Source organism: Antedon bifida, chromosome 11 (genome assembly GCF_963402885.1).
Source record: "Antedon bifida chromosome 11, ecAntBifi1.1, whole genome shotgun sequence".
In the NCBI taxonomy this organism is placed as follows: Eukaryota; Metazoa; Echinodermata; class Crinoidea; order Comatulida; family Antedonidae; genus Antedon; species Antedon bifida.
The window spans coordinates 1,670,235-1,695,744 of NC_136236.1; the positions used below are offsets into that span (position 1 = coordinate 1,670,235).

The 25,510-nt window shown below is 31.7% G+C and overlaps 2 protein-coding genes across 2 annotated transcripts in view; one reads left to right on the top strand and one right to left on the bottom strand.

Moving 5' to 3' along the window:
- The window catches only part of LOC144856303 (sulfate anion transporter 1-like), a 133,289-nt gene that overhangs the window by 27,297 nt on the left and 80,482 nt on the right, over window positions 1-25,510 (bottom strand). The window lies entirely within an intron of this gene.
- Window positions 20,090-25,428, top strand: LOC144855661 (uncharacterized). The gene is made up of 10 exons (XM_078713574.1): window positions 20,090-20,142; window positions 20,425-20,467; window positions 20,633-20,777; window positions 21,131-21,296; window positions 21,553-21,688; window positions 21,960-22,612; window positions 22,834-22,909; window positions 23,303-23,369; window positions 23,889-23,974; window positions 24,130-25,428. The coding sequence occupies exons 1-10, from the start codon at window positions 20,120-20,122 to the stop codon at window positions 25,120-25,122; spliced, it is 2,388 nt and encodes a 795-aa protein (XP_078569700.1). The 5' UTR covers window positions 20,090-20,119; the 3' UTR covers window positions 25,123-25,428.

Genomic DNA, 25,510 nt, shown 5'->3' on the forward strand with positions numbered 1-25,510 from the left:
AGAGAAGGTAAAAAGAAAATGAATTATACCATTAGATAGACTAAGATGTTTCTTACCTGTGATTGGTTCCAAAAATACCTGTGATTCACTTGCTTCCAACAGCCCTCCATTGACATTTCCATAGGTGAGATCTGGAATAATAGTAGTACCAAGTTTCTTGCATCTATACCTCCATATGCTATCTGAAAGAAGAAAGTAAAAAAACACCCAACTAATTATACCATTTGATAGGCTAAGATGTTTCTTACCTGTGATTGGTCCAACAGTCTTGCATTGGTATGTCCATAACTTCTATTTAAAAAGAGAAAGTAAAATGAAAATGAATTTTGCTATTACTAATAAAAAAATGGTAATGTAGGCCTACATGTGATATGTTGCATTCTTACCTGTGATTCATTTGTTTGAAACAGTCCTCCACTGACAAGTCTATAGGTGATACCTGGAAAACCAAGTTTCTTGAATCTGTACCTGCATAATGATATCTGAAAGATAAAGAAAAAACAACTAATTATACCATTAGATAGGCTAAGATGTTTCTTACCTGTGATTGATCCAACAGCCTTGCCTTGGTATGTCCATAGCTGCTATCTGCAAAGAGAAAGTAAAAAAAAGAACTATACCATTAGATAGGCTAAGATGTTTCTTACCTGTGATTGGTTCCAACAACCTTGCATTGGTATGTCCATACATTTGAAAAGAGAAGAAAGAAAAAAGAATTATTTTATTAGATAGACTAAGATTGGTTGAAACAATATTGCATCGGTATATCCACAGGTGCAATCTGAAAAATTAAATAGTAAGGAAAACTAACTGTGTACATTTGCATACCTGTGACTGGTTGAAATTAAAAATGTACTTTTATTGGAAAGTCCTGAAGAGTAACGAAAAAGAATGAATGAAAGGAGAATGTTAAAAAAAACTAATTATACCATTAGAAAAGGCTAAGATGTTTATATTTCTATTTACCTGAATGATTCCAACAGTCTTGCATCTTAGTACATCTGATTTTCCCTGTGATTAGTTCCAACATCCTTGCATCGGTTTCCCCATGGTGCTACCTAAAAAGAGAAGTAAAAAAGAAAAATAATTATACCATTAGATAGGCTAAGATGTTTCTTACCTGTGATTGGTTCCAACAGCCTTGCATTGGTATGTCCATAGCTAACATCTAAAAAGAGAAGAAAGAAAAGAAAAAAGAATTATACTATTAGATAGACTAAGATGTTTCTTACCTGTAAAATAGACAATTAATTATAGCATAGGATATTATGTTCCTAACCTGTGATTGGTTGAAACAACCTTGCATCAGTATATCCATAGGTGCAATCTGAAAAATTAAATAGTAAGGAAAACTAACTATGTACATTTGCATACCTGTCATTGGTTGAAATTAAAAGGTATTTTTTATAGGAAATACCTGAAAAGTAAGGAAAAAGAATAAATGATAGGAGAATGTTAAAAAAAACTAATTATACCATTAGGTAGGCTAAGGTGTTTATATTTTTATTTACCTGAATGATTCCAACAGTCTTGCATTTGAGTACATCTGATTTTCCATGTGATTAGTGCCAACATCTTTGCATCGGTTTCCCCATTGTGCTACCTAAAAAGAGAAGTAAAAAAGAAAAATAATTATACTATTAGATAGACTAAGATGTTTCTTACCTTTAATTTTGTCTAATAGCCCTGCATTGGTATGTCCATTGGTGCCATCTGAAAAGAAAAAGTATAAAGAAAATGAATTATACTATTAATAATATAACATAGGATATGATGTTTCTTACCTGTGATTGGTTCCAAAGGCCTTGAACCTGTACATCCATAGTGTAATCTGAAAACAGTAACTTAATAGACAATTAATTATACCATTACATAGAATATGATGTTTCTTACCTGTAATTGGTTCTAAAAACTGCCTTGCATCTATCCATCCATATAGTATGACCTGAAAAGAGTACCTAAATAAATACTATATTTTACCACCTTACACATTATATCAAATAAATTTACCAAAAAAATACCATGATTTAAAATGCATTAAAACTTAAACCTCTAGACCCTTAGCTACACTTAATAAATCTTAGCTACACACATACCTGCAGGCAAAATGTACTATACCAAAATATAATGCCACCTTACACATTATATCAAACACATTTACAAAAAAAGACCATGATTTAAAATGCATTGAAACTTAAACCTCTAGACCCTTAGCTACACTTAATAAATCTTAGCTGCCTGCAGACAAAGTTTACAATACCAATAATGCCACCTTACACATTATATCAAATAAATTTACAAAAAAAATACCATGATTTAAAATGCATTGAAACTTAAACCTCTAGACCCTTAGCTACACTTAATAAATCTTAGCTACACACATGCCTGCAGGCAAAATGTACTATACCAAAATATAATGCCACCTTACACATTATATCAAACACATTTACAAAAAAATACCATGATTTAAAATGCACTGAAACTTAAACCTCTAGACCCTTAGCTACACTTAATAAATCTTAGCTACCTGCAGACAAAGTTTACAATACCAATAATGCCACCTTACACATTATATCAAATAAATTTACCAAAAAATACCTTAATTTAAAATGCACTGAAACTTAAACTTGTAGACCCTTAGATACACTTAATATATCTTAGCTACACATACCTGTGGATGTGGCATTCTTACCTGTGACTGGTTTCAAATAACTGATATCTGAAAAGAGAAGGTAAAAAGAAAATGAATTATACCATTAGATAGACTAAGATGTTTCTTACCTGTGATTGGTTCCAAAAATACCTGTGATTCACCTGCTTCCAACAGCCCTCCATTGACATTTACATAGGTGAGATCTGGAATAATAGTAGTACCAAGTTTCTTGCATCTATACTTCCATATGCTATCTGAAAGAAGAAAGTAAAAAAAACACCCAACTAATTATACCATTTGATAGGCTAAGATGTTTCTTACCTGTGATTGGTCCAACAGTCTTGCATTGGTATGTCCATAACTTCTATTTAAAAAGAGAAAGTAAAATGAAAATGAATTTTGCTATTACTAATAAAAAAATGGTAATGTAGGCCTACATGTGATATGTTGCATTCTTACCTGTGATTCATTTGTTTGAAACAGTCCTCCACTGACAAGTCTATAGGTGATACCTGGAAAACCAAGTTTCTTGAATCTGTACCTGCATAATGATATCTGAAAGATAAAGAAAAAACAACTAATTATACCATTAGATAGGCTAAGATGTTACTTACCTGTGATTGATCCAACAGCCTTGCCTTGGTATGTCCATAGCTGCTATCTGCAAAGAGAAAGTAAAAAAAAAAGAACTATACCATTAGATAGGCTAAGATGTTTCTTACCTGTGATTGGTTCCAACAACCTTGCATTGGTATGTCCATACATCTGAAAAGAGAAGAAAGAAAAAAGAATTATATTATTAGATAGACTAAGATTGGTTGAAACAACATTGCATCGGTATATCCACAGGTGCAATCTGAAAAATTAAATAGTAAGGAAAACTAACTGTGTACATTTGCATACCTGTGACTGGTTGAAATTAAAAATGTACTTTTATTGGAAAGTCCTGAAGAGTAACGAAAAAGAATGAATGAAAGGAGAATGTTAAAAAAAACTAATTATACCATTAGAAAGGCTAAGATGTTTATATTTCTCTTTACCTGAATGATTCCAACAGTCTTGCATCTTAGTACATCTGATTTTCCCTGTGATTAGTTCCAACATCCTTGCATCGGTTTCCCCATGGTGCTACCTAAAAAGAGAAGTAAAAAAGAAAAATAATTATACCATTAGATAGGCTAAGATGTTTCTTACCTGTGATTGGTTCCAACAGCCTTGCATTGGTATGTCCATAGCTAACATCTAAAAAGAGAAGAAAGAAAAGAAAAAAGAATTATACTATTAGATAAGATGTTTCTTACCTGTAAAATAGACAATTAATTATAGCATAGGATATTATGTTCCTTACCTGTGATTGGTTGAAACAACCTTGCATCAGTATATCCATAGGTGCAATCTGAAAAATTAAATAGTAAGGAAAACTAACTATGTACATTTGTATACCTGTCATTGGTTGAAATTAAAATGTATTTTTTATAGGAAAGACCTGAAAAGTAAGGAAAAAGAATAAATGATAGGAGAATGTTAAAAAAAACTAATTATACCATTAGGTAGGCTAAGGTGTTTATATTTTTATTTACCTGAATGATTCCAACAGTCTTGCATTTGAGTACATCTGATTTTCCATGTGATTAGTTCCAACATCTTTGCATCGGTTTCCCCATTGTGCTACCTAAAAAGAGAAGTAAAAAAGAAAAAATAATTATACTATTAGATAGACTAAGATGTTTCTTACCTTTAATTTTGTCCAATAGCCCTGCATTGGTATGTCCATTGGTGCCATCTGAAAAGAAAAAGTATAAAGAAAATGAATTATACTATTAATAATATAACATAGGATATGATGTTTCTTACCTGTGATTGGTTCCAAATGCCTTGAACCTGTACATCCATAGTGCAATCTGAAAACAGTAACTTAATAGACAATTAATTATACCATTACATAGAATATGATGTTTCTTACCTGTAATTGGTTCTAAAAACTGCCTTGCATCTATCCATCCATATAGTATGACCTGAAAAGAGTACCTAAATAAAAACTATATTTTACCACCTTACACATTATATCAAATAAATTTACCAAAAAAATACCATGATTTAAAATGCATTGAAACTTAAACCTCTAGACCCTTAGCTACACTTAATAAATCTTAGCTACACACATACCTGCAGGCAAAATGTACTATACCAAAATATAATGCCACCTTACACATTATATCAAACACATTTACAAAAAAAGACCATGATTTAAAATGCATTGAAACTTAAACCTCTAGACCCTTAGCTACACTTAATAAATCTTAGCTGCCTGCAGACAAAGTTTACAATACCAATAATGCCACCTTACACATTATATCAAATAAATTTACAAAAAAAATACCATGATTTAAAATGCATTGAAACTTAAACCTCTAGACCCTTAGCTACACTTAATAAATCTTAGCTACACACATACCTGCAGGCAAAATGTACTATACCAAAATATAATGCCACCTTACACATTATATCAAACACATTTACAAAAAAATACCATGATTTAAAATGCACTGAAACTTAAACCTCTAGACCCTTAGCTACACTTAATAAATCTTAGCTACCTGCAGACAAAGTTTACAATACCAATAATGCCACCTTACACATTATATCAAATAAATTTACCAAAAAATACCTTAATTTAAAATGCACTGAAACTTAAACTTGTAGACCCTTAGATACACTTAATATATCTTAGCTACACATACCTGTGGATGTGGCATTCTTACCTGTGACTGGTTTCAAATAACTGATATCTGAAAAGAGAAGGTAAAAAGAAAATGAATTATACCATTAGATAGACTAAGATGTTTCTTACCTGTGATTGGTTCCAAAAATACCTGTGATTCACTTGGTTCCAACAGCCCTCCATTGACATTTACATAGGTGAGATCTGGAATAATAGTAGTACCAAGTTTCTTGCATCTATACTTCCATATGCTATCTGAAAGAAGAAAGTAAAAAAAACACCCAACTAATTATACCATTTGATAGGCTAAGATGTTTCTTACCTGTGATTGGTCCAACAGTCTTGCATTGGTATGTCCATAACTTCTATTTAAAAAGAGAAAGTAAAATGAAAATGAATTTTGCTATTACTAATAAAAAAATGGTAATGTAGGCCTACATGTGATATGTTGCATTCTTACCTGTGATTCATTTGTTTGAAACAGTCCTCCACTGACAAGTCTATAGGTGATACCTGGAAAACCAAGTTTCTTGAATCTGTACGTACCTGCATAATGATATCTGAAAGATAAAGAAACAACAACTAATTATACCATTAGATAGGCTAAGATGTTTCTTACCTGTGATTGATCCAACAGCCTTGCCTTGGTATGTCCATAGCTGCTATCTGCAAAGAGAAAGTAAAAAAAAAAGAACTATACAATTAGATTGGCTAAGATGTTTCTTACCTGTGATTGGTTCCAACAACCTTGCATTGGTATGTCCATAGCTGACATCTGAAAAGAGAAGAAAGAAAAATGAATTATATTATTAGATAGACTAAGATTGGTTGAAACAACATTGCATCGGTATATCCACAGGTGCAATCTGAAAAATTAAATAGTAAGGAAAACTAACTGTGTACATTTGCATACCTGTGACTGGTTGAAATTAAAAATGTACTTTTATTGGAAAGTCCTGAAGAGTAACGAAAAAGAATGAATGAAAGGAGAATGTTAAAAAAAACTAATTATACTATTAGAAAGGCTAAGATGTTTATATTTCTATTTACCTGAATGATTCCAACAGTCTTGCATCTTAGTACATCTGATTTTCCCTGTGATTAGTTCCAACATCCTTGCATCGGTTTCCCCATGGTGCTACCTAAAAAGAGAAGTAAAAAAGAAAAATAATTATACCATTAGATAGGCTAAGATGTTTCTTACCTGTGATTGGTTCCAACAGCCTTGCATTGGTATGTCCATAGCTAACATCTAAAAAGAGAAGAAAGAAAAGAAAAAAGAATTATACTATTAGATAGACTAAGATGTTTCTTACCTGTAAAATAGACAATTAATTATAGCATAGGATATTATGTTTCTTACCTGTGATTGGTTGAAACAACATTGCATCAGTATATCCATAGGTGCAATCTGAAAAATTAAATAGTAAGGAAAACTAACTATGTACATTTGCATACCTGTCATTGGTTGAAATTAAAATGTATTTTTTATAGGAAAGACCTGAAAAGTAAGGAAAAAAAATAAATGATAGGAGAATGTTAAAAAAAACTAATTATACCATTAGGTAGGCTAAGGTGTTTATATTTTTATTTACCTGAATGATTCCAACAGTCTTGCATCTGAGTACATCTGATTTTCCATGTGATTAGTTCCAACATCTTTGCATCGGTTTCCCCATTGTGCTACCTAAAAATAGAAGTAAAAAAGAAAAATAATTATACTATTAGATAGACTAAGATGTTTCTTACCTTTAATTTTGTCCAATAGCCCTGCATTGGTATGTCCATTGGTGCCATCTGAAAAGAAAAAGTATAAAGAAAATTAATTATACTATTAATAATATAACATAGGATATGATGTTTCTTACCTGTGATTGGTTCCAAATGCCTTGAACCTGTACATCCATAGTGCAATCTGAAAACAGTAACTTAATAGACAATTAATTATACCATTACATAGAATATGATGTTTCTTACCTGTAATTGGTTCCAAAAACTGCCTTGCATCTATCCATCCATATAGTATGACCTGAAAAGAGTACCTAAATAAAAACTATATTTTACCACCTTACACATTATATCAAATAAATTTACAAAAAAAATACCATGATTTAAAATGCATTGAAACTTAAACCTCTAGACCCTTAGCTACACTTAATAAATCTTAGCTACACACATACCTGCAGGCAAAATGTACTATACCAAAATATAATGCCACCTTACACATTATATCAAACACATTTACAAAAAAATACCATGATTTAAAATGCACTGAAACTTAAACCTCTAGACCCTTAGCTACACTTAATAAATCTTAGCTACCTGCAGACAAAGTTTACAATACCAATAATGCCACCTTACACATTATATCAAATAAATTTACCAAAAAATACCTTAATTTAAAATGCACTGAAACTTAAACTTGTAGACCCTTAGATACACTTAATATATCTTAGCTACACATACCTGTAGATGTGGCATTCTTACCTGTGATTGGTTCCAAAAATACCTGTGATTCACTTGCTTCCAACAGCCCTCCATTGACATTTCCATAGGTGAGATCTGGAATAATAGTAGTACCAAGTTTCTTGCATCTATACCTCCATATGCTATCTGAAAGAAGAAAGTAAAAAAAACACCCAACTAATTATACCATTTGATAGGCTAAGATGTTTCTTACCTGTGATTGGTCCAACAGTCTTGCATTGGTATGTCCATAACTTCTATTTAAAAAGAGAAAGTAAAATGAAAATGAACTTTGCTATTACTAATAAAAAAATGGTAATGTAGGCCTACATGTGATATGTTGCATTCTTACCTGTGATTCATTTGTTTGAAACAGTCCTCCACTGACAAGTCTATAGGTGATACCTGGAAAACCAAGTTTCTTGAATCTGTACCTGCATAATGATATCTGAAAGATAAAGAAAAAACAACTAATTATACCATTAGATAGGCTAAGATGTTTCTTACCTGTGATTGATCCAACAGCCTTGCCTTGGTATGTCCATAGCTGCTATCTGCAAAGAGAAAGTAAAAAAAAAGAACTATACCATTAGATTGGCTAAGATGTTTCTTACCTGTGATTGGTTCCAACAACCTTGCATTGGTATGTCCATAGCTGACATCTGAAAAGAGAAGAAAGAAAAATGAATTATATTATTAGATAGACTAAGATTGGTTGAAACAACATTGCATTGGTATATCCATAGGTGCAATCTGAAAAATTAAATAGTAAGGAAAACTAACTGTGTACATTTGCATACCTGTGACTGGTTGAAATTAAAAATGTACTTTTATTGGAAAGTCCTGAAGAGTAACGAAAAAGAATGAATGAAAGGAGAATGTTAAAAAAAACTAATTATACCATTAGAAAGGCTAAGATGTTTATATTTCTATTTACCTGAATGATTCCAACAGTCTTGCATCTGAGTACATCTGATTTTCCCTGTGATTAGTTCCAACATCCTTGCATCAGTTTCCCCATGGTGCTACCTAAAAAGAGAAGTAAAAAAGAAAAATAATTATACCATTAGATAGGCTAAGATGTTTCTTACCTGTGATTGGTTCCAACAGCCTTGCATTGGTATGTCCATAGCTAACATCTAAAAAGAGAAGAAAGACAAGAAAAAAGAATTATACTATTAGATAGACTAAGATGTTTCTTACCTGTAAAATAGACAATTAATTATAGCATAGGATATTATGTTTCTTACCTGTGATTGGTTGAAACAACCTTGCATCAGTTATCCATAGGTGCAATCTGAAAAATTAAATAGTAAGGAAAACTAACTATGTACATTTGCATACCTGTCATTGGTTGAAATTAAAATGTATTTTTTATAGGAAAGACCTGAAAAGTAAGGAAAAAGAATGAATGAAAGAAGAATGTTAAAAAAAACTAATTATACCATTAGATAAGCTAAGGTGTTTATATTTTTATTTACCTGAATGATTCCAACAGTCTTGCATCTGAGTACATCTGATTTTCCCTGTGATTAGTTCCAACATCCTTGCATCGGTTTCCCCATGCTGCTACCTAAAAAGAGAAGTAAAAAAGAAAAATGAATTATACTATTAGATAGACTAAGATGTTTCTTACCTTTAATTTTGTCCAATAGCCCTGCATTGGTATGTCCATTGGTGCCATCTGAAAAGAAAAAGTATAAAGAAAATTAATTTTACTATTAATAATATAACATAGGATATGATGTTTCTTACCTGTGATTGGTTCCAAATGCCTTGAACCTGTACATCCATAGTGCAATCTGAAAACAGTAACTTAATAGACAATTAATTATACCATTACATAGAATATGATGCTTCTTACCTGTAATTGGTTCCAAAAACTGCCTTGCATCTATCCATCCATATAGTATGACCTGAAAAGAGTACCTAAATAAAAACTATATTTTACCACCTTACACATTATATCAAATAAATTTACCCAAAAAATACCATGATTTAAAATGCATTGAAACTTAAACCTCTAGACCCTTAGCTACACTTAATAAATCTTAGCTACACACATACCTGCAGGCAAAATGTACTATACCAAAATATAATGCCACCTTACACATTATATCAAACACATTTACAAAAAAAGACCATGATTTAAAATGCATTGAAACTTAAACCTCTAGACCCTTAGCTACACTTAATAAATCTTAGCTGCCTGCAGACAAAGTTTACAATACCAATAATGCCACCTTACACATTATATCAAATAAATTTACAAAAAAAATACCATGATTTAAAATGCATTGAAACTTAAACCTCTAGACCCTTAGCTACACTTAATAAATCTTAGCTACACACATACCTGCAGGCAAAATGTACTATACCAAAATATAATGCCACCTTACACATTATATCAAACACATTTACAAAAAAATACCATGATTTAAAATGCACTGAAACTTAAACCTCTAGACCCTTAGCTACACTTAATAAATCTTAGCTACCTGCAGACAAAGTTTACAATACCAATAATGCCACCTTACACATTATATCAAATAAATTTACCAAAAAATACCTTAATTTAAAATGCACTGAAACTTAAACTTGTAGACCCTTAGATACACTTAATATATCTTAGCTACACATACCTGTGGATGTGGCATTCTTACCTGTGACTGGTTTCAAATAACTGATATCTGAAAAGAGAAGGTAAAAAGAAAATGAATTATACCATTAGATAGACTAAGATGTTTCTTACCTGTGATTGGTTCCAAAAATACCTGTGATTCACTTGGTTCCAACAGCCCTCCATTGACATTTACATAGGTGAGATCTGGAATAATAGTAGTACCAAGTTTCTTGCATCTATACTTTCATATGCTATCTGAAAGAAGAAAGTAAGAAAAACACCCAACTAATTATACCATTTGATAGGCTAAGATGTTTCTTACCTGTGATTGGTCCAACAGTCTTGCATTGGTATGTCCATAACTTCTATTTAAAAAGAGAAAGTAAAATGAAAATGAATTTTGCTATTACTAATAAAAAAAATGGTAATGTAGGCCTACATGTGATATGTTGCATTCTTACCTGTGATTCATTTGTTTGAAACAGTCCTCCACTGACAAGTCTATAGGTGATACCTGGAAAACCAAGTTTCTTGAATCTGTACGTACCTGCATAATGATATCTGAAAGATAAAGAAACAACAACTAATTATACCATTAGATAGGCTAAGATGTTTCTTACCTGTGATTGATCCAACAGCCTTGCCTTGGTATGTCCATAGCTGCTATCTGCAAAGAGAAAGTAAAAAAAAAAGAACTATACAATTAGATTGGCTAAGATGTTTCTTACCTGTGATTGGTTCCAACAACCTTGCATTGGTATGTCCATAGCTGACATCTGAAAAGAGAAGAAAGAAAAATGAATTATATTATTAGATAGACTAAGATTGGTTGAAACAACATTGCATCGGTATATCCACAGGTGCAATCTGAAAAATTAAATAGTAAGGAAAACTAACTGTGTACATTTGCATACCTGTGACTGGTTGAAATTAAAAATGTACTTTTATTGGAAAGTCCTGAAGAGTAACGAAAAAGAATGAATGAAAGGAGAATGTTAAAAAAAACTAATTATACTATTAGAAAGGCTAAGATGTTTATATTTCTATTTACCTGAATGATTCCAACAGTCTTGCATCTTAGTACATCTGATTTTCCCTGTGATTAGTTCCAACATCCTTGCATCGGTTTCCCCATGGTGCTACCTAAAAAGAGAAGTAAAAAAGAAAAATAATTATACCATTAGATAGGCTAAGATGTTTCTTACCTGTGATTGGTTCCAACAGCCTTGCATTGGTATGTCCATAGCTAACATCTAAAAAGAGAAGAAAGAAAAGAAAAAAGAATTATACTATTAGATAGACTAAGATGTTTCTTACCTGTAAAATAGACAATTAATTATAGCATAGGATATTATGTTTCTTACCTGTGATTGGTTGAAACAACATTGCATCAGTATATCCATAGGTGCAATCTGAAAAATTAAATAGTAAGGAAAACTAACTATGTACATTTGCATACCTGTCATTGGTTGAAATTAAAATGTATTTTTTATAGGAAAGACCTGAAAAGTAAGGAAAAAGAATGAATGAAAGAAGAATGTTAAAAAAAACTAATTATACCATTAGATAAGCTAAGGTGTTTATATTTTTATTTACCTGAATGATTCCAACAGTCTTGCATCTGAGTACATCTGATTTTCCATGTGATTAGTTCCAACATCTTTGCATCGGTTTCCCCATTGTGCTACCTAAAAATAGAAGTAAAAAAGAAAAATAATTATACTATTAGATAGACTAAGATGTTTCTTACCTTTAATTTTGTCCAATAGCCCTGCATTGGTATGTCCATTGGTGCCATCTGAAAAGAAAAAGTATAAAGAAAATTAATTATACTATTAATAATATAACATAGGATATGATGTTTCTTACCTGTGATTGGTTCCAAATGCCTTGAACCTGTACATCCATAGTGCAATCTGAAAACAGTAACTTAATAGACAATTAATTATACCATTACATAGAATATGATGTTTCTTACCTGTAATTGGTTCCAAAAACTGCCTTGCATCTATCCATCCATATAGTATGACCTGAAAAGAGTACCTAAATAAAAACTATATTTTACCACCTTACACATTATATCAAATAAATTTACAAAAAAAATACCATGATTTAAAATGCATTGAAACTTAAACCTCTAGACCCTTAGCTACACTTAATAAATCTTAGCTACACACATACCTGCAGGCAAAATGTACTATACCAAAATATAATGCCACCTTACACATTATATCAAACACATTTACAAAAAAATACCATGATTTAAAATGCACTGAAACTTAAACCTCTAGACCCTTAGCTACACTTAATAAATCTTAGCTACCTGCAGACAAAGTTTACAATACCAATAATGCCACCTTACACATTATATCAAATAAATTTACCAAAAAATACCTTAATTTAAAATGCACTGAAACTTAAACTTGTAGACCCTTAGATACACTTAATATATCTTAGCTACACATACCTGTAGATGTGGCATTCTTACCTGTGATTGGTTCCAAAAATACCTGTGATTCACTTGCTTCCAACAGCCCTCCATTGACATTTCCATAGGTGAGATCTGGAATAATAGTAGTACCAAGTTTCTTGCATCTATACCTCCATATGCTATCTGAAAGAAGAAAGTAAAAAAAACACCCAACTAATTATACCATTTGATAGGCTAAGATGTTTCTTACCTGTGATTGGTCCAACAGTCTTGCATTGGTATGTCCATAACTTCTATTTAAAAAGAGAAAGTAAAATGAAAATGAACTTTGCTATTACTAATAAAAAAATGGTAATGTAGGCCTACATGTGATATGTTGCATTCTTACCTGTGATTCATTTGTTTGAAACAGTCCTCCACTGACAAGTCTATAGGTGATACCTGGAAAACCAAGTTTCTTGAATCTGTACCTGCATAATGATATCTGAAAGATAAAGAAAAAACAACTAATTATACCATTAGATAGGCTAAGATGTTTCTTACCTGTGATTGATCCAACAGCCTTGCCTTGGTATGTCCATAGCTGCTATCTGCAAAGAGAAAGTAAAAAAAAAGAACTATACCATTAGATTGGCTAAGATGTTTCTTACCTGTGATTGGTTCCAACAACCTTGCATTGGTATGTCCATAGCTGACATCTGAAAAGAGAAGAAAGAAAAATGAATTATATTATTAGATAGACTAAGATTGGTTGAAACAACATTGCATTGGTATATCCATAGGTGCAATCTGAAAAATTAAATAGTAAGGAAAACTAACTGTGTACATTTGCATACCTGTGACTGGTTGAAATTAAAAATGTACTTTTATTGGAAAGTCCTGAAGAGTAACGAAAAAGAATGAATGAAAGGAGAATGTTAAAAAAAACTAATTATACCATTAGAAAGGCTAAGATGTTTATATTTCTATTTACCTGAATGATTCCAACAGTCTTGCATCTGAGTACATCTGATTTTCCCTGTGATTAGTTCCAACATCCTTGCATCAGTTTCCCCATGGTGCTACCTAAAAAGAGAAGTAAAAAAGAAAAATAATTATACCATTAGATAGGCTAAGATGTTTCTTACCTGTGATTGGTTCCAACAGCCTTGCATTGGTATGTCCATAGCTAACATCTAAAAAGAGAAGAAAGACAAGAAAAAAGAATTATACTATTAGATAGACTAAGATGTTTCTTACCTGTAAAATAGACAATTAATTATAGCATAGGATATTATGTTTCTTACCTGTGATTGGTTGAAACAACCTTGCATCAGTTATCCATAGGTGCAATCTGAAAAATTAAATAGTAAGGAAAACTAACTATGTACATTTGCATACCTGTCATTGGTTGAAATTAAAATGTATTTTTTATAGGAAAGACCTGAAAAGTAAGGAAAAAGAATGAATGAAAGAAGAATGTTAAAAAAAACTAATTATACCATTAGATAAGCTAAGGTGTTTATATTTTTATTTACCTGAATGATTCCAACAGTCTTGCATCTGAGTACATCTGATTTTCCCTGTGATTAGTTCCAACATCCTTGCATCGGTTTCCCCATGGTGCTACCTAAAAAGAGAAGTAAAAAAGAAAAAAGAATTATACTATTAGATAGACTAAGATGTTTCTTACCTTTAATTTTGTCCAATAGCCCTGCATTGGTATGTCCATTGGTGCCATCTGAAAAGAAAAAGTATAAAGAAAATTAATTTTACTATTAATAATATAACATAGGATATGATGTTTCTTACCTGTGATTGGTTCCAAATGCCTTGAACCTGTACATCCATAGTGCAATCTGAAAACAGTAACTTAATAGACAATTAATTATACCATTACATAGAATATGATGCTTCTTACCTGTAATTGGTTCCAAAAACTGCCTTGCATCTATCCATCCATATAGTATGACCTGAAAAGAGTACCTAAATAAAAACTATATTTTACCATTACATACCACCTTACACATTATATCAAATAAGTTTACCAAAAAATACCATTATTTGAAATGCATTGAAACTTAAACCTCTAGACCCTTAGCTACACTTAATATATCTTAGCTTCACACATACCTGCAGGCAAAATGTACTACACCAAAATATAATGCCACCTTACACATTATATCAAATAAATTTACAAAAAAAATACCATGATTTAAAATGCATTGAAACTTAAACCTCTAGACCCTTAGCTACACTTAAAATATCTTAGCTACACACATACCTGCAGGCAAAATGTACTAAACCAAAATATAATGCCACCTTACACATTATATCAAATACATTTACAAAAAAATACCTTAATTTAAAATGCATTGAAACTTAAACCTCTAGACCCTTAGCTACACTTAATAAATCTTAGCTACCTGCAGACAAAGTTTACAATACCAATAATGCCACCTTACACATATCATATAAACTTACCAAAAAAATACACCATGATTTAAAATGCATTGAAACTTAAACCTCTAGACCCTTGCTACACTTAATAAATCTTAGCTACCTGCAGACAAAGTTTACAATACCAATAATGCCACCTTACACATTATATCAAATACATTTACAAAAAAATTACCATGATTTAAAATGCATTGAAACTTAAACCTCTAGACCCTTAGCTACACTTAAAATATCTTAGCTACACACATACCTGCAGGCAAAATGTACTATACCAAAATATAATGCCACCTTACACATTATATTAAACACATTTACAAAAAAATACCATGATTTAAAATGCATTGAAACTTAAACCTCTAGACCCTTAGCTACACTTAATAAATCTTAGCTACACACATACCTGCAGGCAAAATGTAGTATACCAAAATATAATGCCACCTTACACATTATATCAAACACATTTACAAAAAAATACCTTAATTTAAAATGCATTGAAACTTAAACCTCTAGACCCTTAGCTACACTTAATAAATCTTAGCTACACATACCTACAGGTAAAATGTACTATACCAAAATATAATGCCACCTTACACATTATATCAAACACATTTACAAAAAAATACCATGATTTAAAATGCATTGAAACTTAAACCTCTAGACCCTTAGCTACACTTAATATATCTTAGCTACACACATACCTGCAGGAACAAGTTTATAATATAAACTTCTACCTTCCAACAGCCATGCCTCACCATCATGTATTTTTATCGGCAAGACCTGAAAAGTAATGAAAAAGAAGTAAAACATGCATTTTTACTTACCTATGGCTGGCCCAACAGCTTTGCATTTGTCTCTATATCTGCTATCTGAAAAAAGAAAGTATAAAGAAAATGAATTATACTATTAGATAGACTAAGATGCTTCTTACCTGTGATTGGTTCCAACAGCCTTAATTGCATCTGTACACCTGATGCTCTTTGATTGGTTTTCTTGTAATGTCAAAACTATATCTGAAAAGATAAGAAACATGGTTATATATGAACTTATTTCTATTTCTTAGTTTAAGGATTACACTATTTTAATTATTTGTTCTAAGGTTCCCCAAATTCATTTTGCATGCTTTCTGACACCTTTTACGTTTTGCACAATATAAACAAGTAATGTGTTAGTATACAAGTAACATTCATATCTGGGTCTGCATTAACTAATAGTTGCTGATGTCCCAAGAAACCTAAATTACCTGAAAAATAAAAGAAAGTGCAGCAGGGAAAAAATATTCTTAATTAATTTACAGTTAACATACATTCATAAACAAGAAAAACACATAACAAAACATCTATTTGTGTAAACGTAAAAGGTTGCAGAAGTGCGTGCAAAAACAAAAATTATCCAAAAATCTTGAAAGTAACAAGAAGTATGAACACCAATGGTTATGGGATTTCTACTGAGAAATAAAAGAGTATAACAAAAATATTACTTATCTGTCATAAGTGTTGAGAAGTACAGCATGAATGATGATACCAGGCAGCGATCTAGAATTAAAACCTGAAAAAAAAAAAAAAAATTGAAAAAAAAAATTAAATAAATAAAATAAAAACTAATATAAAAAAAATTATGTTAAATAATATATTCGTAATATTTAAATTATTGTAATCTGTGCTTTAATCTATTAAATTCAACAATAAGTTTCGACGTATACAAATTCTTCGTTCGAAAACAGAGCCCGTACCACCAAGAAGTTCTGTTCCCGCGAGTAGATTGGGCCGAGTAGAAAATCAGACAACACCTGTCACGTCACAGTTTACCGGGAACCAGTGTACGCGCTAGACAGACGATAATGTTCTTCGCGGTGATTTACTTTTCAGAAAACCTATGCAAATAAATAGGCTCAGTTTTATTCGCTAACAATCGATAAAATGAACTGTATTGATGAAATCAGTGTTGTAGGCCTAATAATCAATGTGTTGAAATTGAAAATTGGTAATTTAGTAGGCAGAAGTAGCCTCAATTACAACTTTATATGAGTCGACGGTGGTGTGTGTGTGTGGTGAGGCGGGGAAAAAGGTGGTTCATAAAATCAATATTTTCTGTATAAAAATGTGACATTAAATAAGCTAAATAACAAAATTATTAGCTAAGGGCATACTAGAAGTCGATATGATAATCGTGAACTTGAAGATATTTTGGATTAAGATATTTTCAAACCAATAAAATACTTACCTACTCTCGGCCTACTCTACCTGTCTCGTCTCTTCTTCTTATTCTTCTTCTTCGATGTTTCTTCGCCGCCGTCAATTTACGAAATGGCAACGTAAGTCGGTGGCGGGACGAAAACTAAATATGCAAATTTGTTGATGAACTTATTCTAACTGTGATTGGCTAATTCGTCGTCATCCTCGTTGATGTGAATCGTTGATTGGTTACTCAATTATTACTGTTGCCCCCGCGTATTCTGAACTTCCTCAGAACAACGATTGGTAATTCAGAAACACGTGTCTGCTACTAAGCTCCGCCTCGGAAGTTTTAAGAACTTTCAATATTGTAGAGGGCGCTACACATGTGGTAAGGTTGCCAGGATCATACAATAAAATATTATGTTGTTATTATGTGTCAGGACCTCAAAACGCCTGGACAAACAAGTTATCAAAATTACTTCTTCTATTAGCTTAGGGTGCCTAAACTATTGAATTACGATAGGTGGCGGTATTATTTTGGGTAAGATTATTTCCAAGTTAATAAGAAAACCGACGAATCATTCGTAATCAATCTTAATTAATAAAAGATTAATTTACTGAAATTTAAAGAAGATTCTTATTAATAATAATTTGCTGAATGGATAAACCGCAAAACTAGGCCTTCACTGCCCAAAATGAATACTTTTTACAAATACAAGGCAACAGGAACACTCAAGCTTTAATAATATTATGGGACACTACAACAATTTTATAATATTAGTATAGTGTGTTTTAATTAATTAAAGTAGTTGAAATTAATCTTCTACCATTAATAGGTTACTCTAACAAGATGGTATGAATATTATATTTTAACAATAAACAGAATTCGTAATTTAAAAATATAAAATATTAACTTGAAAGATACTTTTCATAGACTAATAAATCTATTATAGGTCTTTTTGTATCATATTATGAATTAACTCAGTATCTCTCTATTAATTTCAATCATATTTGTATCCGTTTTTGTCGACAGGACCACAATGCAAAACAAGTATATTTATTTATTTCTTGATTGTGTATAATCCTGTATAAATATGTTGATAAATAAAAAAAAATAAATATTTGTATATGTTATATTATTATTTGAATACGAGATTAGACCGTCAGGGTAGATTTTTATGTTGGAATTCTATAAATGCAATATTGTTCATATCATATTTCCTTCCTTATCCAACGAAACACAAACAAACATCCACACAATGTATAAAGTCTACACTATCAAATTGTATGTGACAAAAAAATGTGATGTGCCCATATATGGACATGATGATGTCATATCAATACCATATTTGGGCATATCACTACCAAATTTGGGCAAATCACACTTGTTTGTCAAACTAGTTTGATAGAGTAGACAGAGCTTTACCGCGGCTCTCTTAATTTCACGATATTTTGTATTTATTTACTAAATTTAGAGTGTGTATAATCTATTTTTCTAACTCTTGGTTATTTTTTTTATTATTCGTTGTGACAAAATAAATAGTTAATAAACAGTAACAATTTTGTATAACGCTATCTGCCTTTTATAATGATTTATTTTAATTGACAATTTATACTGACACTTTTATCATTTGAAATACATAAAGCCCACATTTTTTTTACCCTAATCTTGAACCGATGTCACGTGCGAGATGATCATGTGGTATATACCTACCGTTTATAAGTAACTGCGCTTCTATACTCAATTACCAATTTTTATTTACTCCTACCAGTGTCCGGCAAAATGCTAAACATTAAATTAAACTTGCATATGGTGACGTGATCCGTTGAGTTATCTGACCAATGCCTGTTTTACCCTAGGACTGTAGACTTTGCAGAAATTCAGAGAATTCTACAGAATAAAATGGCGTTACGACAGAAAGAATTTAATATCCCCGTGCAGACCACCTGTATTCAATTTTAAGAAACAGGAATATCGAATATTAAAGAGATTGAGTCCATTTTGAAGATCGGTGGGTTAGGACGAATAATAATCTTATATAACCGATTTGATTTTATTAGTATTTTCAGTTACATTATATATTATAGGTTAACAATGTTCAAAGAAATCATGGTAACTGCCATTTATATGCATTAAATAATTTTACCGTGAAAATAAATACTGTAGTACATGTACTATAACTGTACGCTATCATATACTGTTCAGGCAGCCTTTAAATGGTAGAGCGCCCTCTCTAATGGTGCAATCCAGCGTAAACATTTTAGTCCAGTTCAGAGTCCCTAAGCTACCAAAATATTGAATAAATTTTGGTATGGACAATAGAAGTAACAAAAAAAACCACTACAAAATGTTTAGGTAATTCTGAAATACATATTTCCGTGTGTATATGAATATATATTTTATATTTTATTTTGATAATGTTATTTTTTAAGCAAATAATGTGTGTATTTTTGCTCCCCTGGCGAACACTGATTCTGGCAATCATTTTTTCCAAGATACTAGTATCGGATTGGAGGAAAGTTTGTAGTGTCAAGTCTGTGATAGATACCCCTTATCTCTACTTTTAATTTACAAAATTAGGCTTATTATTACAATTTTGCACCGTAGAAGATGAATTGGGTGGGTGGAATAAGGTAGGATGACTATAACATACGTCTTAGTGATTTCATGTAGGCCTATGTATTGGACTAGGCCTAGACTAAAAGGGCCTACTAAAGTAATGTAATGTACTCTACCGGGCGGAAATCTAGGCCTAAGGCATATAGCCTAGGGCCTAGCTATCTATTCCGGCCCGCGGTAGCGTAGAGCAGCAGGATAGCGTAGAGCAGTAGGATAGTATAGACCGGGGCCTGTAGGCCTTAATGTTTAATTTAAGATTAATGATTTGATGAAAAATGTATTTTATTATACTATAGGAAGCGTGTAAGAAGTACAAAAGAGGAAAAGAGAATACAACAGGTAAATAAGTGAGAAACACATTCTTGTTCTAGGCCTACAAACAATACATACAAAACAGCATTTTATTTTAGGCCTAGTGCCTATGCATTATTACTACTATTACTCATTAGGCCTAGCCTAGGTATTATAATGTATTTTTCACAGCATATTCATTTTTTTTCTTAGGAATATTTTGAAAAGAAGCGATATATGAACCAGTTAAACCGAGTATTTGATGCTTCTTCTTCAAGCAAGTCGTCACATTCAGCTGGTGGTAGTCAGGATCTACTGTTTATCAATACTTGTAACCACATCCATAAGACAACACAAGGTACCATACTACAGCTAAAAAATGGCGAATACAAAACATTAAAAAAATAACATGAATATACTAATTACTATTTGTATAATACATGTGAGGAGAGATATTTATGACAATGACATTTAATTTATATGTAAAGCAACATCATTCAATCAATTCAATGAAACCCATAAGTGTCTTATTAGGGGTGCACCTTCCTTCAATTTGAATGGTAAAAAAAATGATGCACTACTTATACTTTGACAGACTATTAATAATTGTATATTATTGCTTCTCCGTTAAAAAAACCCTGGATCATAACCTAACCTACCTCACCCACCTTTTGTGATACAAAACAAATACAATTATTTATTTTTTTGCAGCAAAACGAATGCAAGGAATCAAGAAGGTTAACCATGTAGATTTAGAAAAAGTATTTGATCCTTTTCAAAATGATCGTAAAAGAAGAAGAAATGTGGAACTACCAACAATGTCTCCGATTGAAACGCCCTCTAAGCTAGACCTCAACGACCAACAGGATGTTCCAAGGTAGGCTTGCAAGAAATGTTTTTATTTTCTTTTATTATTTAATCTGGATTACTGTATGTAAAATATAATATTATATATATATATATAGTATAATATAATCTATTATTGTACTTGGGCCAGCGGCCTACATACTATTGAATAAATGAATGAATTAATGTATAATATTGTGATCAATTAAAGTTAAAGCCTAATTTGGACTTCTATTGGTTGATAACTACTATAATACTATATTGAACTGTGTATTCTTTTGCATTAGATTTTCCCATCAATACCATGTGTGTGCTACCAGTACTTCAGATCACAGACACTCAATACAATCCAGTGACCAGAAACCTAGAATTCAACCAGTTTTTGAAGATGGTAGAAATAAGGAAAATATGCATAAACCCATGGTAAACATAATGATAGACATTATACAAAATTGATCTCTGTTACTTCATTATTATTCATGAGGCCCCTGGTTTAGAAACCCTAACGCTGGAGGCAGGTGTATTTCAATGGTGGTTTTTTTCCTCTGGACTCCTGTAAGCTCTTGGGCTCCTGGGTTTAGCCAATGAGCTCATAGCTGTTAAGCCACTGTATGTACAGCATCAGAGCTCAATTTCTGTACATTACTTTTACACACTGCAATGTTTTGACATCATTTTCTTCTTCTTTGATCAGGAGCAAGATATTTCTGAAAGTATAATGTCCAACAGCGCAAAAAAACAATCGTCTGTTTTGAAACCATTTACAAAAAATGATATCTATTGTACGTCAACACCATATTCAACCTTGTCACCAATGCACGATAAGTTTGATGTGACGTCACCACTGCATAATAAGTTTGATGTGACATCACCACTGCACGTTAAGTTTGATGCTTTAGTAGGTTATGATTCCTTTTCGAAGAAACAGAGATTCAACAACATTTTAACATCACAGCAAAAATTCTTTGTAGATGATGGGCGTAACCACAAGTGTGAATCAAACTTAAGTATGATACTAAATCAAACTAAGAACCAAGTTGGTTCAATTTATGAGAATCATAGCCAAGTACCTCGCCCTAGTACGTACCAACATTATGTGCCAACCTCACCAGACCCATATGGTATGGGAGACTTAGAACGGACCAATCGGTATACAGATGCTTACAACACGGAAAGCTTCTATCCTTCTGATATGCGGTTAAGTAAGCGACTAACATCACCACCGAAGCGCAAAGTACAATTGCCGTCTAGTTGTGTAGAATCTTCAAAATGGCAAACTTCTAGTAGAAGTTCTGATTGGAGAAATTTTATATTTGATTCTTCTCAAGACAATACTGTCTGTGAAAGGTAAATAATGTAAAAAAGATATAGAAAGATTTATATAAAGTGAGAATTTTTATTTTGTGATAACCAAGGCTTGATGACATCACAACAGGTGGAGTTTGTGATGTTAAATTGTTTTTTTGATGGTGGAGGAGGGGGGGGGGGGGGGGTAGGGTGGAGGTAATCCTAAGGTATCTGAAGAATATGCATGCACAATAAATATGAATTTTGTTATATTTCTACAGGCATGAAATATGTGACGTTGAGTTGGATACTAACAAGTTGAAAATGAACAGTATGTCGGAGGAATTAATGCAACAGGTACAATTGTTATTAAAATAAAGCTGACATAAGAATATCTGGGTCAGACTAACGTAGTTCATTATGCTTATCTGAGTCAGACTAACGTAGTTCATTATGCTTATCTGAGTCAGGGCTAACTTACTTGTCATATGCTTAATTATTGGCAACTATCATAATAGGAAGATGATTGACAGGTGATTATAGCTTATACCGAGGAAAAGTAAAATTACAATTACTTTTACTCGTCCCTGCTTTTTATGCCTTATTAGTTTCCCTTTTTTGATCTAATTTAGTCACAACAAGTCACCAATTACAATAAAATGATGCACGCAAATCAGTCTTATGTAATGCTTAATTAACTCTATTTTTTAAATGACAAATGAAAAATACCTAATGTTTATCTAATTTCAGGTTTTATCGCTAGATGAAGAAATAATGAGTACATATGCAACACAGCAGACTGATGATACAGCATTAGGTATGAAACGTTCAGTATACCAACAATTTTAGATCTTGTCATAATTATAAAAATTTTTTTAAACCCTAAAACCCATAGCGATATAATGAATTAAAAAAAGGAGATTGTAATAAATGTTAGATTGGATTAAAAAGGCGTGTTGTAAAAAACACTTTGATTAAAGGTGAATCTCAAATAGAATTGGGAAGATTGTTTATGGCATGGTTTAGGCATGGACCTATACATTATCTAATGTATAGGTCCATGATTTAGGTTCTACAGCATTGATCACCACTTCTATCACCCAATTGTGAGGTTCAGATCACATGATTAACATGAAATGTTAGTACTAAATGCATTCTGGGATTTGTTTATGGATAAGTTAACATTAAAGCGTATCGATTGCCCACTATGAATGATGAATAATGTCAAAACTTTTAAATTTACCAAGGCTACTTTTACTTTCTTCTTTCCAATTAATCGTCTCATATTATCTAATTATAGGTATGTTCCTTATTATTGTTTTATTTTATCAAATAGATAAAGTTTTCTTAAATCTATCCAGCACTCAATCATCACATGATTATCAGCATGAATGTTTTTCAGTCGACAACAATCAACAACTGGTAAGAACACTCTATCAGCCCTTGTATTAGGAAATCTTGGAATAATTTTGGGGCAGATTTGAAATAAAAACAATTATTAGGAAAACTTTTTTCTAATATTTGTATTGTATCTGTATCTACTTTATTAGTGATTATAATATTTGTTTATATTTTAGGAACAATATGTAAATAATAAACTAGCAAAAGATGAAACTGATGTCAGCAGTAGGATCTCAGCAGAACCTAAGATTGTTAAGGGTCACAATTCAACTGAAGATACAGGACCTCAGCTTAGCGAACCTAATCTTATTCAGACTACACCTAATGTTACACAGACTACACCTAATGTTACACAGACTACACATAATGGTGCACAGACTACACATAATGTTACACAGAATGCACCTAATGTTACACAGAATGCACCTAATGTTACACAGACTACACCTAATGTTACACAGAATACACCTAATGTTACACAGACTACACCTAATGTTATTCAGATTACACCTAATCTTAATCAGACTAAATATAATCTTATTCAGACTAAATCTAATGTTACACAGACTACACCTAATGGTACAAAAACTACACTTAATGTTACACAGACTACACTTAATGGTACAAAAACTACACTTAATGTTACACAGACTACACCCAATCTTATTCAGACTACATCTAATCTTAATCAGACTAAATCTAATCTTATTCAGGCTAAATTTAATCTTATTCAGTCTACACATTTGCAAGAAACAAACAAAAGCTTGAAATCATCAGGAACTCCACAGAATGCATTAAATGACTTTACTAAACAAACTGTTAACGTTAGTAGAACGTCACATGGCATTGATTGTACCACTCAGACTACAGGTATCCATTGTGGCACATGCAAATGCCTATGTACACCTGGTTTAGAACACACTCAAAAGCTGCAAACACTGGACGGTCAAGGCAATCAAGATGACAATCATACGGACATTTTGATAGAAAAAGATGTAAATAAATGTGACCACCAAAATATTATGACTAATGAGAGTGGAGTGTTAGAAATTCTAAAAAAATCTCATTTAGGTTTAGTTGGTAGCAATATGGACGACAACATTTGTCAGAAAATACAATGTAATGAAAGAATAAGATATTCTCTTCGTCCAAGAAATGTAAACAAATAAACATGGTAAATAAGACAATAAAGCTGATCACTGTAATGCATATTTAGCAAACTTGATACTTTTATGTATTTACAGCGAAAACAGAAATTTGTAACAACTTAATTTGGTGGTTTAATTTGAGAAAAAACCCGATTGCTTTAAAATTAGTTTGAATTTAATTTCAAGTGGATGGAGATATTCTGTATTGAGTTTAATAACAGAATTAGTTGTTGTTAGTTTAGTCGAATTATTTAGATTTAATGTATTGTATAATTCAAGTAATCTACTTAGTTGATTATACTAAGAAATAAAAATTGTATGACAACATCACTTGACTTTTTTGAATTAATTACATATAATGTCTTCCCTTTTAAATTGATATGAAAGATGTGTTATTATTATCTCTCAA

Bases quoted from the DNA above. Each gene is read 5' to 3' on its own strand.
- LOC144855661 (XM_078713574.1), top strand. From the start codon at position 20,120: ATGAATTGGGTGGGTGGAATAAG. The intron at 20,468-20,632 runs GTAAATAAGTGA...TTTTTTTCTTAG, and splicing joins AGGAAAAGAGAATACAACAG to GAATATTTTGAAAAGAAGCG. The intron at 21,297-21,552 runs GTAGGCTTGCAA...CTTTTGCATTAG, and splicing joins GACCAACAGGATGTTCCAAG to ATTTTCCCATCAATACCATG.